The 20,608-nt window shown below is 32.2% G+C and overlaps 1 protein-coding gene across 2 annotated transcripts in view; it reads left to right on the forward strand.

Annotated features, from left to right (window-relative positions):
- The first annotated feature begins 3,185 nt into the window (after nucleotides 1–3,185).
- Nucleotides 3,186–20,608, forward strand: part of LOC124354367 (collagen alpha-1(IX) chain-like) — an 86,928-nt gene continuing 69,505 nt past the window's right edge. For both annotated transcript variants that reach the window (XM_046804768.1, XM_046804769.1), the window contains exon 1: nucleotides 3,186–3,245. In XM_046804768.1, coding sequence (XP_046660724.1) covers nucleotides 3,244–3,245 — 2 coding nt within the window. In that variant the 5' untranslated portion in view covers nucleotides 3,186–3,243. The remainder of the gene's footprint in view (nucleotides 3,246–20,608) is intronic.

Genomic DNA, 20,608 nt, shown 5'->3' on the forward strand with positions numbered 1-20,608 from the left:
GTGTTTCTCTTTGTAGGTAGCGCCTGCAATAAAATATCCTATAACCAATAAGCGGGTGTTCTTCCAATTGCATTGAACTTAATGAAGGCACAACTAGCTTGCAGTTTTGATTGTGTAAATAGTAACTGAAACTATAAATGCATGTTTTTATATTCGCCTGAAATCTGTGAACGCACATTCCAACTTTGAAAAGAACCTGAACTGCAGCACGAACAGCTGAAGGCGCAGACGAAGCAACATATCAAAGGACCTATAAAAGTCTCTATGGCAATAATTAAGTGTGTAAAAGTTATAAGTAGAAATAATCTCACTATAATAGTATTCTATAACATGTAAAAGGCTAAAAATTAACATTTATATAAAAACTATTATAAAGTACTTGTCCATAAAACAGAAGTTAAAGCAATAGTTGTATATCCTACAAATTGATAGAACGCCATAATTTTATTAAAAAAATGCAAACTAAAAAATATAAGAATTAGAATCATAGGAATATCTTTTAGATCAGACCATGTATATAATACAAATAATTGACAGTGAAAAATATTTTACAAATATTTGGAAGGTACCATGCATTTAAAACAATGGTGTATACAAATTTACTAGAACTTGAGATACAAATTTCTACATAATTCATATCCGGGATTTATTTGAATTCGATTCGTTTTCTTCCTTCACAACAAAACCCCTCTTTTCTTTCAAAACCATGGTATATTTACGGATAGTTTATTCATAGATTTAGCCAAGGAGAATTTAGAGTAGTTCTGACTCTCCACTCTCTAAAAAATAGTCTTCAATCTATGTTTTAGATCTGATTTTGTTATTTTACTAACGAGATGATACGCGTAGTAGGATTTCTAATAGGTTTGTAGGGTTATATGTTTTAGTATACTGTTGGTATTCTCTTTAAAATTGTCTATCCCTACAACTGCTTAGTATTGCCGCTGGTGGAATTATTCAAGAAAAGTTCTTTTAAACACGCAGTGTATTTTTTTCTTTTTTGATAGATTTGACTGAGATGGAATCGATTTTATCGGTACAGTTACGATATCCTGCCTGATCTATTCGGGTTCTACAATTCTAAAAATTTGAACTGCAGTTTCTACCAAGTTGATTATTTTTCTTGTTGGAATTCTTTGTGGGGTCAACAGAACTCCAATAATGTATTTTTCTGTATAGACAAATGTTTGCCGTTGGTAATTTTAGTTTAACATATGTTGTTCACCGTTAAAGATCTGAAGTATTGCAACAATTTAATCGCATGTGTAATATTTCGGAACGAACCAGTAAACTCCGATGTTACTTATTACAACGGTCGCTTAAACTTAATAACTAAAATGTCATCGAGCCTGCCTGTAACCGTATAAAGATGGAAAGCTTCTGCTGTATTTGTGGATGACATCTTTTTAGAGCAAACTAGCCTCAAACAGTATCTTGGGAAGCTCCTTTGTCCTAAAGTTACCACCGGTATATTTCCTTGTATCACCCAACAAAATTCTTTTCCCCGAAGTCTTCAAAATAGTGTTCCCCGGTCTAATACATTTACATTTTGCGCGAGACTTTGGGAAAACTGTCAAAAGTAAGACAATATGTTTTAGGCCATACACACCGGTATATTTCCTTGTATCACCCAACAAAATTCTTTTCCCCGAAGTCTTCAAAATAGTGTTCCCCGGTCTAATACATTTACATTTTGCGCGAGACTTTGGGAAAACTGTCAAAAGTAAGACAATATGTTTTAGGCCATACAACAGGCTGTCAGAGTCACTGGAATGTTAAACCATAGAGAATTGTTGAAAGAATAATTCGGGGAGCTGAGGCTACTGACTTTGCCCTGCCTTTAACGTAGCAAAGCTTTGAACGGCTGGTAAAAAAAGCATTTCTCTGTCTATTCGCACGAGAATGAAATGGTCTCTAGACTTTCGCATGCAGCTTCATGTCTATATAGGTAACATCGAGTTCGTTGATCGTGCATGTCGCGCGCTCCATGGGATTTGGCCGACGATGATATTAACGAACACATTAATTAACCGTGTTGGCAACGAGAAAACCATGATTGTAGGACTGTAAGTCCACGTCTAGTTTTGACGAGGGTGGCAGACATAACTTTCTACAGGTTAGGGCAGTTAAGCTACACCAACACCCGTGGACTAACTGTCCTATTTTTGAAAAATGAACTGGCCATGCATTAGATTTTCTATCAGCACTCATTCTTCATTCTGATCAGTGATGCTTCTACTACATTCGCACAGCGTACTGCTAGAGCAGTAAATATTAACAACAGTTTACTCAAACCAAAACTCAAGCTATCCCACATGTAGTGGATTACTAATTGAAAGTATATATAAACAAATTCTACACAGCATTATATTACTATCTGAGTAATTTAGCATAATCCTAATGAATCATAAACATCTACAGTAAGTGTATATTAATTATTCCTTCTCTTGATCCATCGTTAGTATAACGATGTGGTATTATACATGCGAGTATACACGTTACTTGTAGTTTAATGGATGGTTTATTGTTTTATTAACGCAGATAATAATTAAAACAACATACATAATATATTACATTTATAGTTGTATCAAACTACTTTAAATAGATAACTATACGGAGAAAAAACATTTTTTAAACTTAAATAGTGGCTCTTGGTCTATAAACCATAATAGCTTACATAATAAGAGTGGGAGTATATACAAGTACTGATATGTTTATCAGGTAAGTTGTATTTAAAATTATTAAAAATTAAATTTTGAAAATAAATATAACTCAATTAGAGAAATATGCTAATTATTTGTGCTTACAAACTACCTCTATGTTTATTAAAACAACAAGCTTGCAGTAAGAAAAGTTTTCCAAAAGGTTTTTAAAACTAATAGTGATTACACAAACAACAAATTTGCAGGCTAATAAAATAAAAGTTTAAAGGCTACTCTGGTTTATTACATATAATCTGTTATAATGATAGTAGTAATAATATTAATTGCCTCTGACAAAACAACTTTCACACATAGTATGTAGCTGTAAAGCACTTACCCCAAATTTCGGTGATGATCCAAGAGCATTTCTTGGTATCTTCATCACCATCCGTCTTCCAAGTCACTCTATCATCTCTGGCGGGGCAGCACTTCCAACATCATCCGCAGGGAGCGCGCAGTCCCTCTACGAGGATTCTTCGGAATTGTTATCAGTGTGAGTGCGGCGTCCGTGCGCTCGGCCTCCAGCATCCTCTGTGTAGACATGTAAGTTGATCTCAAACATTTTCGTCAAGAATATTTGATCAAATTCAAAATAATTTTTGTTAAATGGTTCGCATGCCCTTGTCCTCTAATCCGATTTTCTGATACAAACTATAATTTTTGAACATTTACGAATTTAGCGGTTGTTGTATCACCCTTTGTCATCTGTCAATTTCCAGAATAGTTCGTACAAGTAAAATACAGTTATATAAAAATGTATTTTGAAAGTATCGGAAATAAAGGATTATTTTAATATGTCATCACATATTAAAAAAGAATAAAAAAATAAAAAAGCCATTCTTTCGAATAAAAACATTAATTTAATTTAATAGAATTTCAATACTTTATAGAGTGCTAAACTCAACTTTGTAGAAAATTGTATAAAATTTTTCGATTAAATTACAACGAACTTTACGCTTCTGAAATCCTACATTATAAAAGGAATACGAGCTCATCTGAAGCTGCATTTGACTGCACCAAGGAGTTTTCAAAATTTAGTTAACAAGTAATTATTGTTAAAAGAACACACATTTAAAATATTACAGTTTTGATAAACAAAGCTTGCATAAATAGGCATTGAGTACAGTTTTGTTCATGAAGCAAATTTTTTAGCAATAAACTTGTGTTAGAAAGTTGACCACCATTCCCTGTAAGTACATATTTCAACGTCATACATTAGTAAATAACTTTCACCATAAACTGCATTTGCTGATCTCCGGGGAATCGCAGGTTTCAAGTTGGTATACGGGCATCGAATCATAAAATTCTGCTTCTTCCTCAATAAAGAGCACCTCCCACTGTTACTATTATGGCCATGTACAACCAGAAAATGATTTGGGCTCAGTAACAAATTCTCTTTAGAGTTAAAATAATGTCACCTCAAATAAAAAGAATAAGAATAAGAGAATAAAAACCTCAAGTGTTTGTATTATTTTTCATTCATACTTTTCATTGATTTCACTGTATATTCCTGACAAAGTTTATTTTATACAAATTAATTTATTTTTTATTGCCTTGGGTATTATTAGACTCATCAATATATTATACACGTAATTAATGAGTTGGTTAATCTTAATTTAATTCCATAGAATATTCAATTCTTCAAGATAAATGTCTATTATAAGCAAAACTACATCGCTTCAATCATTAGTCCTGATAAAAATATCAAGATTTTCGGAACCAGTGCTTTAAAGAATCCCATAACGTGTCCCGTAACAGGCTTCAGTGATGTTTAATATAGAAATTTAAGTTTATACCCTATTTAATTTTTAACAGATAGAACGATGAAACAAAAAAGAAATTTTGTCTGTCTACTGGTTGTGCAACGATGCTCAGCCACATTCCATGGTTAGACATGCAACATCACAGAACTCAATATTGTGTGTATAGAAATGTAGTTTCATGCAAAATTTCAAATCTAAAGATGAAATAAAGGTGAAATATACCGATATATCATGCCACACGATACATTCATATTTTCGTTAATTAAATTGCTTTTCGCGTCAATGTTTATATGATAAAAGTCTACACAAAAAGTTACCATAAAATGACGTTTGGATAGCTGGCTACATGTGTTAATATGTCACATGTTAAAACCTTTTACGAATATATCGAGTCTGTTTACAAATTCATTCATTCTGCTACATTCTCGTTGCCATCATGATTACCCATAAAACCTATGTACAATAACCGATTAGCTATAATACAAGTAGTTAACACCGTCACTGAAGGTCTATACTGAGTAAGTGGCTACTCTCTATTCTCCCTCTGCGGTAAGGAGTCTGCCGCAGTCAACTTGTTAAACATCAAATGGGAGATGCATTAATAATTTGATCTCGGCAGTTACTTTGATGATTATTTATTGGAAAGTAGGTTAATATTTTATTAAAAAATTCTCCTAAACTTCTGGGATACTCATTTTGAAACTTTTGAAAATCACATAAGTATGTATGGTGGGAAAGTTTGATTCAATGCTAATGTAATGTTGAGTTCAGCTCCGTTTTACCTTCCGCTGAGTGCAGCATCTAAAGTGCAAATTCATTCATTCAGCGTCTGACGCTGTTACAGATGACTCCTGAAATCTGGAATCCACAGTCGTCTGATGTGATAAAAAAACCCAAAACGAACTTTTTACAGTTATGTGTTTTTCCACGTTATGTTTAGGATTCTAAGGCTGCTCGGCCTTGCATTGGGATCTGTCTAAAACCTCGTAGTGCATTGAATTATACAACACTTCATCTAGATTAGACTTTATTTTAAAATTAAATTCCTAAAAATAAAAAATAACTTGTGTTACACACAAAAACACACAATTATGGATAAATGCTGAAAGGATTCAAAGATTTCTTTTTACTGTGTCAAGATTAGTACAAATATAATTATTACTTGGATTGCAACAAAATAATTAGCATTTGAGCAATACGATTTATTTGAAATTCTATGGTAGCAAATACTGACAATTATCCTGATTGTTTTCGCTATTTTCCAACCTATGTTATTCTCACAATTTTCAAACTTTGAACAGCATCAGAGCGTAATTATAAATATATTTTCGCAAAAAAACATAAATATCAATTTTGAATATTTTGAAATTCCAGTCAATTAATGCCAGTAAATGGTGTTTAATCCAATATTATTCTTGTGAGTAAAGCAAATTTCATAGTTCCCATTTTTATTCGCTTACAACTGATTGTTGACGATGAATGGTGTTGGAAGGATGACATAAATGTTTATTGCTAAGTCGAAATATGTGTCAAAGGAACATGCCATTTCGGGAATTGTTATCTGATACCTGTTTCAGGAGTACCACAATAGTGCCACTAAATAAATACATAAACAATTACAGTTCAAGGAAAATAGCGCTGACTACGTTAAAGCCAAGCAACAAAACAGAAAAGCTGATTAGTAAAACCATCACAATAAGATAGAATAAAGATTCCAAAATAATGACCACTACATAAAACAGCTGAACGATGTTAATCGGTACGTGTTTGATTAATTTTTATACAAATTAATCTTGTATAAAATTGTCTTTCTTTGTTTAGCATTGGGGTGTTAAATGCCATGTTTTTATTTGTTAACCTTACTGCACATAGACACTAATTTTGAGGTATTTCCACTTTAAGGTGTCATCAGATCTATCTCTTAACGTTGTATTTAATTCAAGATATTCATATTAAAATGAATTTTCATTACACTTTACTTGCTTTTTAAGAAGTTGTTATATACTTGATATATGAGATGATGTTTTCATCATAAAATTCTTAACTTTGGATATTTACAGGCTGAACATCAGATCATGCATTATTTTTTGTTAAAACAAGAACATATGATCTGAAAACTTTTTCTTCGTGGATTATCCGAATTGAATAATAAATGTCGTAGTTTAGCCATGTGGTATTTTAAAATCTGTAAAAGGCAACGAAAACTCCCTTCTTGCATCCATATGTTATATTAATTGGAACACCGATAAAAAAAAATATAACCTTTAAGCTTCTAGGCAGAAATATAATGTTTTGACAAAGTAATAAAACCTGTCCAAAGTATATGTATTAATACAATATTTTTTGGAATTGGATGAGGGTAATGTCATGCAAAAAATCCAGAAAGAAGGTTGGGCACTTTTGAAGTTTGGAAGGAGAAAGATTTGAGATCTACGGGGATCGTGATCATAGAAATTATGAAACCAAATTTGCTCTAACATTGACGAGACCTAACTGCAATAAACTTTAGATTTCTTCAAAATGTGTCTGACAATGGTATTTTATTAAAATTGTTCAGAATATAGTTAATTTTAAATGTCCTCTATGAATAGTCAGTCAGTTGTAACAAGTATCTAGCAACTGCCTCTTCTGTGGGTGTACAATGGACCTTCTGCAGTAACAGACGCTTTGCTTCAACTCCCCACCAGTTGACTGAAGAGTGCTGGGGATTAGTGTCAGTATCAATGCTGACATAAGCCAATTAGCCTCCAATCTGAAAATATTCACCCTAATGCGATCTGGAGCTGTCATCAGTAGCTTAACTCTTCTAAATTTGTGGATGGAATGATTGAGACTAAAGCCCGATCGGGATTGACTCTAGAATAATTCCAGGGAAAAATCCTTCCATTGAAGTGCAGATTATAGGTATCAAACTTTCTCTGTTGGATAATTTGTAATATCAGTTTATGTTTGAAGTTATACTATGTTGCAAATAAAACACTGCAACGACTTTGGCCCGTCACATTGTTCTATCAGTTTTCTTGAATAGCATATCTGGCGACTCTATTATTTGATTAAAATACGACAAATGTATCAGTATTTGCCAAATCTTAGAGTAAAACAATGACTTTTACCATGAATTGTTAATTGTAACGAGCAAATAAACGATTTGATTTGAAAACAAAATATCCTTTCAGGACATTCGTAAGAAAATTAAATATTTTTTTGTTTTTAAAATGAGGTTATTACAAGAAGAATATACTTAGAATTATAAAGTAGTTGTTACGTTTGCTCTATGGCGATTTAAAATCTTATTGTAAGTTCATGTCCACATTTTTAGTAACGCTCATCTTAAACTTTACAATGTATATAAACTCAACGTTTTATGCGGTCTTATTTTATATTCTATATTCTAGAAGTGGAATTCAATTAAATAAAAAAATACTGTGGCCGAGATAAACGGTATTTTTCACTGAACATTAAATCCTTTTAAAGTATAAAAATTATTAAATTTGGTTGGGGTCCAAGTTATAATTTGAATTTTGTTTAGATTCTAATCGAATTGTCACAGGATTAATCCACAATAATATTAAATTATTTAGAGTTAAAAAAATAAATTAACAAAGTCGCATTTACTAACTCCCAGAGCGAAATCTGTAACTCATATAAGATAAAATATATTTTAATGTGTTCGAAAATCTTATAATAGATACTGGTTCTTGATCCTTGTTATATTAATTTGTACACGGCTAACGTAGTTGTCATTCACACATAAAATGATATAGTCCACATAAAAAAGTGTAAACTGATTTTATAAAAACGGTTTGAAATTGAAGAATTTATTGATAAAATATAATTTTGGTATAGGCCTTCTAAGAACTTGTTTTATGTATCGTATTTTGAATATAGAACTAACCATCTGATGTTATAATTTTTAATTAAATAGTAATTTGTAAATCTAGTAGAATTTATGCAGTAAGATTCGTATTTGTATATTTTAAGTAGGCAGAATTAATATAATTTTAATGCATGAAGTCATTAATCCATTATGAAATTGATTCAGTACAGACACCTATTTTAGTGACTATTTGTACTAAATAAAATATTTCCACAAAAAAGTAGATACTGTGGGTGGTCTTTACCATCATGTTATCTTGGCAGCATAACGATGAATTAATAGTAGATGACATGCCAGTACCCGAATCACTGTAATGTCTAGAAAGGATGGCTGGTGATGCCCCGAGGTTGAAACTCAATAGACCACGTAGAGACAGCGGATGTTTTAGGAAATTACAGGTCTATGAGTTTCTTTTCTCAACTTCCTGAAATAAACAACACTAGTTTCCGGGCTATAGTGACAGTCCATTCATAATTTAAATAAATAATGTGATAAGATTAATTAGCTAAAAACCTTTATTGAAACTAATTAACTAAAAATTCAATATTTATTTTTAGAAATGTTTTATTGCAACACAACCCCACCAAACATTAATTAACCGTGATTAGGTGAAATCGTTAGCAAGCATAAATAGTACCTCATAATATGTACACATTAAAAAAAGTCAATGACGGTAAGAACGTACTACTTCTAAAAAATCCATCAATTTGAAAATTAACTAAAAAGATACCCGAAACCGAGTCAGTTTCGCACTGCTTCCAAACAATGTAAGACTACCTCTTACACGATCTGACACGCTTACTGAATGTCTTCATGGGAAAGTGAGCGAGAAAGAAGTGGGGGGGGGGGGAGGTCGGAGGATCGTACATGAAGCGTATTGAACGCATTTCTGTAATGTATATTTTACGGCTACCTTGCATTGTGAACACAGCTATGAGTGAGGCCCTCCCACTTCTGACAACAAAACTAGACTCCTTTCTTTTTCTGAGATTCTGAAACAAAGGGCATTAAATTGTAACGTACGAGTACTTATAGCTTGTTGCACCAGTTGTTAAATTGATTTTATTAGTAAAACCAATATTTACAAAGTCTATATTTAGTAGTAGTATATAGTAGTAGTAGTAGAAGTCTATAAAATAAATATTCAGGACCCATTAAAAAAGGGGGTTAAGAGAAACAGAGTAAAAGTACGAAAATTCAGTTATATTTATTTACGTAAATATATGTAAATTACATACTTATGTAAATAAATAGAAAAATGTCTTTCCGTTATTGAAAAGGTATTATGCCAAATAATATAATATTTATAAATATGTTCGATTAGAGTAAAAAATATGCAACATTCGTTTTCACCGGCACTAGAAAAATGTACATAATCGATTAACTAATAAGTTCGACTTTACTATACTTAATCAGTTTAAATCCTCCTAAAGTTTGTATGTTCTTTTGAAACATATGAACATATATTGGAGAATTGAAATTATATATCCAACTTCGGATCCCTGGAACATTTCACAATTTGAAACCAAATTATTTCGGGAAAAGGTGTTTTTGTTAATATTCCTATTTATTATTTAAGCCATCACACTTTGTTGGTTAATTCAGTTGTTTATAACACCCGATGTAAATAAAACTACATTTCAAAATAAGGAGCTAGTTTTTTTATCCGTGAGTGATTGTGATTATGCCCATAATCTCAACTACATAACTTGAATAAGAGTATTCGGTTTGTTATCAATGACAGATAAGAATGCATGCAACATTTCAAGTCTAAAGCTCATTTCAATAGGCTAAATGCGTTACTATACCACAAAATGGCATATGATTGTAGTGAGAATTTTTCGTTGTAATCATAGCTGCATAAAAACTTTGCTAACGCTCAGTATAATCCCTTGGAGTGACGTATAGAATCATTAAACTCGAAGTTACTTATATTGAAATGAAGCTTCTGGCAAAATTTCAGGTTCAAAGGTTAGTTCGTTCTCAAGATAACGCACAGAAAGATCGTACTTTTGGTGGGTCGGAAAGACATATAGGCAACATAAGAAATTAAATGTTCCCAGCCTCTCGAGTGGAAATAGGTTCCGCTAACCTCACCCAATTATGATTGACGGATTTGATTAAAATGAGAATTGTAGAGAAACGTACTCATTTGTAGACAAACTGGATTTTGACAACTCCAACTAACAATGGTGAGTATTTCAAAATAGATCTTATCTGATTTCAAGAGGTCAAAACAGCACTGAAAATCTATCCCGAAAAGCAATATCTTAGAATTAAAGACCCCGAAGTAGTGATTGACTACTTAATGCGTTATTTTGCGGACCAAAGAAGTATTTTGGACATTTAATCTAAAGCATAGAATTGAATATCATTGATTTTGACACCCAACATTTTGAATTGAATACAGTTGATTTTGTTAAAATAACAAATATTAAATGAATTTGGGGAATGTTTTGGAAACTAATTAGGAGAAGAAAAGTTTATTTAGTGACTATAACAGCCAAATTTATTTAAAAAAACTCATAAGAAAAGGATAATTCCGTATAAAAGAATCACAGTTTTACTTTAATATCTGACATTAAATAAAATTAATTTTATAATAAGACCTAAAAAGTTTGGTAAAACCAATTCTCAATCATTGAAAAAAACCGGATGCCCTTTCAATCTCAAAATTCAACCATTCAACCTACATGAAAAAATGGGTTTCATTTCAGATCTTATTAGAATCTTTGTTATTAGAGGTATTTTTTAAAATAAAATAGTTATTGTGTTCAGAGAATCAAACGGTGTCCAGTTTTACAAGAGATGTTTACAAATTCTTGTTATCTAAATCTCTCTGTTATTCCGTTTACCTCATTGGAGAATATTTACAACCCATCCCAAAATTAAGAGAAGTGGATATAAATTCACCCTTTATGTGCATATACTTTGCAAGATTATGTGCATAAGGATTGTTAATATAAAAATGTATGAAAGACGAACAGAAACTAAGTCAGTGAATAAGCATTAGGACTTAGTATTCCAGTCTAACATCCAATGAAAATGGAACACTGGCATACATATGCATCGTAGATTAAATTGGACTGCAGAGTAATTACAAGGTTGGAAACAGTGCATTCACAATCACCGATAAAGCGATCAGCTGTTCATTACTAGTTGCCTCGCTCTCCGCCAGAGTGCAGTTCTCAGTGATTTATAGCCGATTGCTTCTGTGCCCGGCTCCCGCTGTCGTGCCGTTTTGTTGTAAATATTTATCGCTCTATTTTCATTTTGAAACCTTCCAGCTCCGTAATTGCGCTGTGTCAATGCTCGCATTAAGATTATTTAGAGGACAATCTCTTCGAATTGTTTTTGTAACGCACATTTAAAACCAGATTAAATACGTGGGTAGATATATATGTAATGTCCTATCAAGAATTTGGATTTGAGGACCCTAAACCCATTATATTGTGTGTGTGTGTGTGTGTGTATTTGTTTACATTAACGTTAGGAAATCTTTTACATTACATTAATAATAATTGAAATGAAGTGAAACGTGGGAAGTTTATTCTAATTTTAAATATTTGTATTATTATCAATTATACAGCACAGAAGAGCCATACGCTTAATGGGACTTGAAAAATCTGTCCGTCGCTGAAAATGAGACATTAATTTGATCAAGTCAGCTTTCTTTAGAGCCACACAAATAGTAATCCAGTAAATACAACAAATGTCGTGAAAACCAATGAAATATTTAATTTAGAGTGGGTTACAAACTACGACAATTTGTGATCAATGTCTGGGAAATATATCATCAATATCAAGTTCAGCAAGTTCAGAATAAGAGCTACATAACTACATAGTAATTTCATAAAAATACCGTACGAATTACTGATTTACAGTTTTTGTTTTTGTATATATACAAGGTATTAGAAAATTTAAATCTGTGTTGGGATTTACGAATTATGCTGGTATTAGAGCCAACAATCAAGAATACTCCTTCGGAGGGAAATTTTTTTGGGTACAAACTAAACATTATTACTTATTGTGCGGCACTTGGAAACCGGAAGAAAACTAAAAGAACAGGGAGGGATAAAAAGAATCAACTGATGGCACCTTTAAACAGTCACGATATAAGTATACAATAGCCTTAAAAGCAGCAGCGAATAGAAATTTTCTGGGTAGTTGTGAGCATCTGATTTGTAATTTTTTTAAAAATCTTCGTCAGCAGGAAAAAGGTTTTGTTTTGATCCTTAGAATAAGCTCTTAAGAGATTTTACTTTTAGAAACAAACATTATTTGTTTTAAACACTGAAAGAGTAGAATAATCGAGATATCTTAAAGTAATGTAAGTTACAACAAAACATATCATCCGAGGAAGGATCAACATGCAAGGACTCGTTTGAGAGATCCCCACAACAAATTCCATATTGGAATCCGACATCGTGACCCTACATAAATTAGTGTGTGCGTGTGTAAGTGCGTGTCGCCAGAGCGCTCGTCTGGAAACAAATCCATTCTAACACAGCAGCTGACGCAGCCATTTGACAGCCATTATTCAGATTTATTACGTGTATCAAGTATGCTGCTATTTTCTAGCCACACCAAAATCTACGCGTGCTGTTAGCTAATGAGATTGTTTCACCTTTATAACTTTCATTATTATCTTCACGATCTACGTAGATTGGCCATGAGGTTGAAATTATAATCATGCTAGAATTCTTTATTTATTAAAAAACACATTCAAGGCAATACTTCTATAGGGCTGATGTAAAACGCTTCTAATACAACATTAAGGTTGGCTTTAGCTCAAATTCACCTTCCACCAATTTTGAAGCGTGTGCAATCTTGTTACTTTATCACAGACCTCTGGATAGAGATCAAAATAAAATTGGTGACGAAGAAGCTTATAATGATTTCTTTACACTGTATCGACATCAGAGATACACAGAGATAAAAAAATTGTGTAATCTTGTTTTTCTCATAGTTTAATTTGATGCACAATTGAGTACACTTCGATGTTTTGTTCACTATCTGTATATGCATACAAACATGTGCCTGGGCATGACCTTAAGTCCATAAGCAAATCCACCCCTGCTAATAAGCGCGAAACACATAACGTCATGGAACGTCGCCATCTAAAAACACGTAAATTAAAAAGTTTAGAAAAATCCATCTCGTCTTCATTTGTTTATTGGATCAAGTTTGATTGAGTATCAAATTTCCATTAACACTTAAACTTAGAAATTTGAAAATATGTATACAGCATTCTTCACAAACTTTTACATCTTATGAATACAAATGGATCGTAAAATGTGTTGCTAAGCGCTAGTTTCGAGAACGGCTGAACCAATTTTGAAAAATATTCATTGAATTCCGAGGAAGGTTTATATAAAAAGAAAGTTTAGTAAACATCCCAGAACACTAGAATTCGTAGAAATAATGATATTATTTACTTTAGAAATCCAAATTGATCTGACATTATACAGCTGTTGACATTCTCAGTTAAAGTTCACCAAAGAGGCTGAGAAATTTGCTTACATATAAATTTAAAGTAATAATAAATATACAGTACTTGATTAGTATTGTAATGCAGTTTCAAAAATAAGATACTGTCTAAATGTTACTCCAGGTTGCATCATTACGAAATAAAAACATCTTACGTATTATAAATATTATTTACACTCTGATGTAAAACCAACCTTAATGAACAAAGCTGTTAACGTATTCACATGCGTTACTCCACACTTTCTTGACATTGTGATATAGCATTTAAACTGTGACTTACGAAGAAACAGATAAATGAACGCTTAGACCACAATCCAAAAAACAACAAGACTTCACAACGCATAACCTTATAAACGATTATTTTGAAAAGTTGCACGAGTTTAATAACAATTTCCTCCTTATATCGGAAGTAGGTAGCATTTCCCTTTAGGCCGTAATAGACTTCTCAGTCCTACGTATTAATATTTTCTTACTCGGGAAAGAAGACAAACTCTACTATGGCACTAGAAATGCCGTGGAACGGAATTACATGCCAGGGGCTATAGTAAACGCTTTGTGAACGAAGTATGTTTCCAAAATTTATTTATTTTAATCTTTGATTGGATCCACAAGGCAGACTCAGCTGTAGCGTTAAAATGTAATAAATTCGAACCAAAAATAACTCTGTACGTGTAAAACGCGATATAAATGTCAATTTAAAATTTGATAATCTTAACTATGAATACCGAAATTATATGTATCTGATGTATGCCTACTTTCGTAATACCTTCGATTTTGAAAACTGCGTGTGAAGCCGCGGATAACAGCTAGTTTATAATATTAATAGGTTTAAAATAGTTCTATGATTGTCGGCGTAGTTTAACAGAATATTATGCTATATATTGTACTTTTTGCAATTCCTTACTATTTATTTAAGAGCATACTAAAACATTTCTACAGGTAGAAAGCTACCGACTTCCTTACATTTCAATAACGTTATTTGTACAGTAGTTTAGCTTATACTCTAGTAACAGCTCCAATCTTTAATTTAAGCAGTTTTCAGTTCACAAATAAGACTTGTGGTGATGCTAAGAGTTTTTACACGAGATATCGAGGACATAACTAAATCAACCTGCTGGCAAACCCTAAATTACTATTGTGTTGTAAAAAGTATGATTATCATAATCTGTCCAGTCGATCGCGCATATTTGGAGCACACGCCTATTTATTATACGCAGACATTCTTGCAATAACCATTACTCCACGCAGTTTGACCTTTCAGACCACTCAAACAGTGTTATTATGAAAATAAAATTATTCATGTTTGCTCAGTGAATACAAGGCTATCCGAGAATTTTTAGGGCTATTTCTATGGCTAGTTTCAAAATACAATGTAACGCTATAAATAATCCTATTTGTATTGTAGGATTATTAAAATTGTATCGTGTCGAATTTCAAGTTGTCAGATCAAAATAGCTTATTAAAGCTAATTTTAAATCGCTTAAAGATCGGGTATGTATAATTTATAACCGAAGTGAAGGGCATACACTAAAATAAAGAGAATTAAATGTGAATAAATACACACGATGTAAACAATTGGTTAAAAAAATTAGAAAAATCTATAATTCTTTTGGTTCCAACCTGTTTTTGAAATAATTAATTATATGTATGTTGCAGCAATATTGTAACATCAGTCTATTTTATCGGCAGCTTAATGTATTGTTTGTCTTAAACAACGTCATAACTGGCTGACACGTCAATATTCTTGGACTGTTTTAGGAATTTTGAAAAATGAGAAATTTCAGATACGTTCAGGAACAAAATAACCTAAGTTAATAGTATCACACAATACTTAAGTTAATAAGTTCAAAGCATCTAAGATAGTTTTATAGCTAAAACAAACTAGCTGAAAAATGTTATTGTTACGGGATAAAACCGACTTATTATGTTAGTATAGTAATAATAGCTCGTGCGATTTATTAAAAATAGACAATTATTGAGGATTACTGTTTCGCATTTATGTAGAATTAAAAACACAATCGTAGAACTCCCAGTCTGTTCTTCAATTTATTAACTCCTAGTTGTTTCTTCAAGTACATGATACGTTTGTAGGGAAAGTAACTAAGGTAAGGTTGTATATTGTGGGAAACGTGGGCTGCATTAGAATACGTTTCGTGAGCGTTATACTGTGTTAAATTGGTCAAATAATTATATTGTGGGTAAAATTGGCTTTTATTAGAGTGAATTTTATTTTTCGTATTTTAATTGGCTTTTATTTTACGTATTTTTATTAAAGTGGATTAGGTAACGTAAGTCAGGTATATTCAGTGTAGATAAATTCAGTAATTTCTTTAGTAGAGTAGGTCATTTCACGTAGTTTAGTTAGAATTGATAAGATTAAGTGAAATTTATTGTGTTAGTCGTAGTACTTAAGGTCAACGTTGTACTTATACAAGTTCTAGGGGTTTTAAAAATTTCCTTGACGTTTTTACATAAGTTCGAAGTGATTCAAAGAGGAGTGACTGATAAACACGATCTTACATATTATAATATGTTAATAAATCGTGACAATTGCCATGATTTAACAAACAACTAAGCTTGTAATAACAAGTTCTGCTCGTAAAATTTGTCTGTAAAATTGGTTTTTGTATCTTTTTGATAGTTATTATATGTGCTTTGTTGGACCTTACAAATTTCATGAAGATTAATGGAATCTTCGTCTGGGGACTGCTTTTAACAGCAGTGTAAATTTCAGAAATGTTTCATTCACAATAATAGGCTATTTGTGATATTCATCTACTAATACAACTTGAACCAAGAGTTCCGCTACTGTCGGTAGTGGTACGAGCAGCGACAATGTTCCAGAAGTGACAGATGGTAAAACGGCGATGATAAATGGGCCGAGATTAATCTAAATAACAGCTGTCGAGCGTGTGACGTCATATTTTGTGCTGATTTGCATGGGATTCCACGGCTCTATGATGAGGACCATATATCTGGAGAGGAGGAGTGGGGTACACGCGTATAGGAACAGTTTCTATCCTATTTTGGATATTTTAAAAATCAACTACTCGTACTTAGGGCTGACTTATAGAATTTGAGATATATATACATGTATAACATGTATATATAAATACACATGTACATAGATACATGTTATATTTTAACCTTTCCTGCAATCCCTGCTGAGCACAGAAGTGATCCAGATAAGAGTACTGGAAGTTTTAGTTGTATACTATTAACTATACAATTTAGCAAATATTAATTATGCGCATATATATATATATATATATATATATATATATATATATATATATATATATATATATATATATATATATGCGCATGTACTTTTTGAAAGAAGGTATCCAAAGAATCTTGTTGATAGAAAAATCAGAGCACCTAAAAACATTTCCAGTGCTATTAATCCTAATGATCGTAAACTTATCACCCAATATTTTCCTGGCCTTCATAAAATCAAAAACATTCTAAAGGTCTCTTTTCCTATTTTGGAATCTTCCCCTGAAACTAGAAATTTATTTTCTAAGCCCCCCAAAGTAATTTTTAAAAACCTCCAAATTTACAAAACATTCTCTCTAGACCGAAATTAAAGTATGAGGGCAATCCAAAAAGTAATAACATCAAATGTAACGTGTGCAATCCTTGTAACAAGCCAAGATGCGGCATTTGTAAGATTTTAATAAATTCTAAATCGTTTAAAAGTAGCATAACTGAAAAAGAATATCCTATTAAAGGTAACTTTGATTGCACTATAAAAACATAATTTATCAACTAACCTGTAAAATTTGAGACTATATTGGAAAAAACCATCACTCCATTAAGAGTGAGAATGACCAATCATCGATTTGATGTTGTTCATCAAAATTATGAGAGACCATTATCTGCTCATGCGATTCAACACAATCAAAATAAATTAGAAAATTGCTTCAGCCTAAAAGGAATTTATCATTTAGAGCCAAATCCCAATCAAAATTCTAATCTGAGAAATTTAAGAAATGTTGAAATCGCACATCAATTAATTTTAAAATCAAGGCAACCAGATGGGTTGAACCTAAGATGATTCTATTTTCCTTCTTATAACAAAAAAATGTTAGTTCTATGTAAACATTTACAAATATTCTACACATAGCTCATTGGAATCTTGATGTTTATGGTATTTATTTGTTAAAAGTTTATTTTGGTTATGTCTTTTGTGTGGTTCTGATGAAGGGTTCTGTGAACTCGAAAATTAAAACATGAGCACTGAATTTTTGTTTCTGTTTTTGTATAAACTTTAAAGTACTAAGAAGAGTATATATATGCAGGTTTGAGAAGCTTGCTGGCTGATTTTTTTAAATTGTCAAAAAAACTAAGGTGGGTTTTATAAGTCTTTAAATCTGTCTAAATTTAATATTAACTTTGTCTTTGATTTGATATCTGTATTGCACTACTGATAAATCACTGCATACTTAATATTTGCAAAAATGTATAGTTAATAGTATAAAACTACAACTATATATATATTAATCGGAACAACCAAGCAAACTATACCACCCAAAAGTTTCATTACAATAACCTAAAGTAGACACTTTATGCTCGAAGTAGGCTTCTCAGACCTGTGTATGTGCACACACACACACACACACACATATATATATATTAATCGGAACAACCAAGCAAACTATACCACCCAAAAGTTTCATTACAATAACCTAAAGTAGACACTTTATGCTCGAAGTAGGCTTCTCAGACCTGTGTATGTGCACACACACACACACACATATATATATATATTAATCGGAACAACCAAGCAAACTATACCACCCAAAAGTTTCATTACAATAACCTAAAGTAGACACTTTATGCTCGAAGTAGGCTTCTCAGACCTGTGTATGTGCACACACACACACACACATATATATATATTAATCGGAACAACCAAGCAAACTATACCACCCAAAAGTTTCATTACAATAACCTAAAGTAGACACTTTATGCTCGAAGTAGGCTTCTCAGACCTGTGTATGTGCACACACACACACACACATATATATATATATTAATCGGAACAACCAAGCAAACTATACCACCCAAAAGTTTCATTACAATAACCTAAAGTAGACACTTTATGCTCGAAGTAGGCTTCTCAGACCTGTGTATGTGCACACACACACACACACATATATATATATTAATCGGAACAACCAAGCAAACTATACCACCCAAAAGTTTCATTACAATAACCTAAAGTAGACACTTTATGCTCGAAGTAGGCTTCTCAGACCTGTGTATGTGCACACACACACACACACATATATATATATTAATCGGAACAACCAAGCAAACTATACCACCCAAAAGTTTCATTACAATAACCTAAAGTAGACACTTTATGCTCGAAGTAGGCTTCTCAGACCTGTGTATGTGCACACACACACACACACATATATATATATTAATTGGAACAACCAAGCAAACTATACCACCCAAAAGTTTCATTACAATAACCTAAAGTAGACACTTTATGCTCGAAGTAGGCCTCTCAGACCTGTGTATGTGCACACACACACACACACATATATATATATATTAATCGGAACAACCAAGCAAACTATACCACCCAAAAGTTTCATTACAATAACCTAAAGTAGACACTTTATGCTCGAAGTAGGCTTCTCAGAACCTGTGTATGTGCACACACACATATATATATATATATATATTAATCGGAACAACCAAGCAAACTATACCACCCAAAAGTTTCATTACAATAACCTAAAGTAGACACTTTATGCTCGAAGTAGGCCTCTCAGACCTGTGTATGTGCACATATATATCTTATACCAGAGTCAATTACAATACCTGTAAGTATACACGTTTTGACCGATGTAGGCTTTTAAGACCTACGTATATGTATAAAGCCTACATCGGTATCAACCAACAAGGAAAGCTCAACCATGGTATCGGAAATACAATTATTTATACCAGAAGTGCGTTTAACAACGATCAAAACATTAAATAAGAGCCAATCACAGTTTTGCTTAACATCTAAAGCTCTTAATCATGTACACTCAAATAATATTTGTCTAAAATATGCCTATTTCCGGTCAAAACTATATTAAGCCCCATAATTTATTACAAGTGCGTTAATTGAAAAACTAAGGACTTCGACTTGAGGATTATTCTACACGTGCCTAAAGCAGAAGAACAGTTACTGAAATCAGTGGTATATAATAAAAAAATAATAAGGAAATTCAGAAGACAGATATGAGTTAATTATCAGGTGCTGGAATATATTTAATGGGTTATGGCTTATCTAAAAGTGTCTAGAATGTCGAAGAAATACCTATGTTATCACAATTTTAAGCAGGAAATTCCGTGGAATATATACAGGCTGACACAAAGTTCTATGGGTGATAGTATTCATTCAAATACTAGGTCGAGAACTGTTTCGTTTAGCAACTAGACGCCATTTAGTATTTTACAAACAATATTACCTTTAAAAATAGTTAAGGTAAAGACACCAAATTTGGCACATAGGTTTGAATACATAAGACTAAAATTTAAAACAATGTTTTATTTCCTTTAATATTAACGAAATGGCGTATGTTAAAAATTGTTAAAGCCATATAATAGGAACAACAAATACTGATACATCTCAACTGTGACATGTTTGGACGCTCACGGTTGGTGAAAAGTGGTTGTGCTCGCTTATGCGTTGGTATATTTAATCGGAAAAAGTACTGTTGGAAATGTTTTATAAATTGCAAAATAGTTGGTATTTGTAAAATTTTCAT

The sequence above is a fragment of the Homalodisca vitripennis genome, chromosome 2 (genome assembly GCF_021130785.1).
Source record: "Homalodisca vitripennis isolate AUS2020 chromosome 2, UT_GWSS_2.1, whole genome shotgun sequence".
Classification (NCBI taxonomy): Eukaryota; Metazoa; Arthropoda; class Insecta; order Hemiptera; family Cicadellidae; genus Homalodisca; species Homalodisca vitripennis.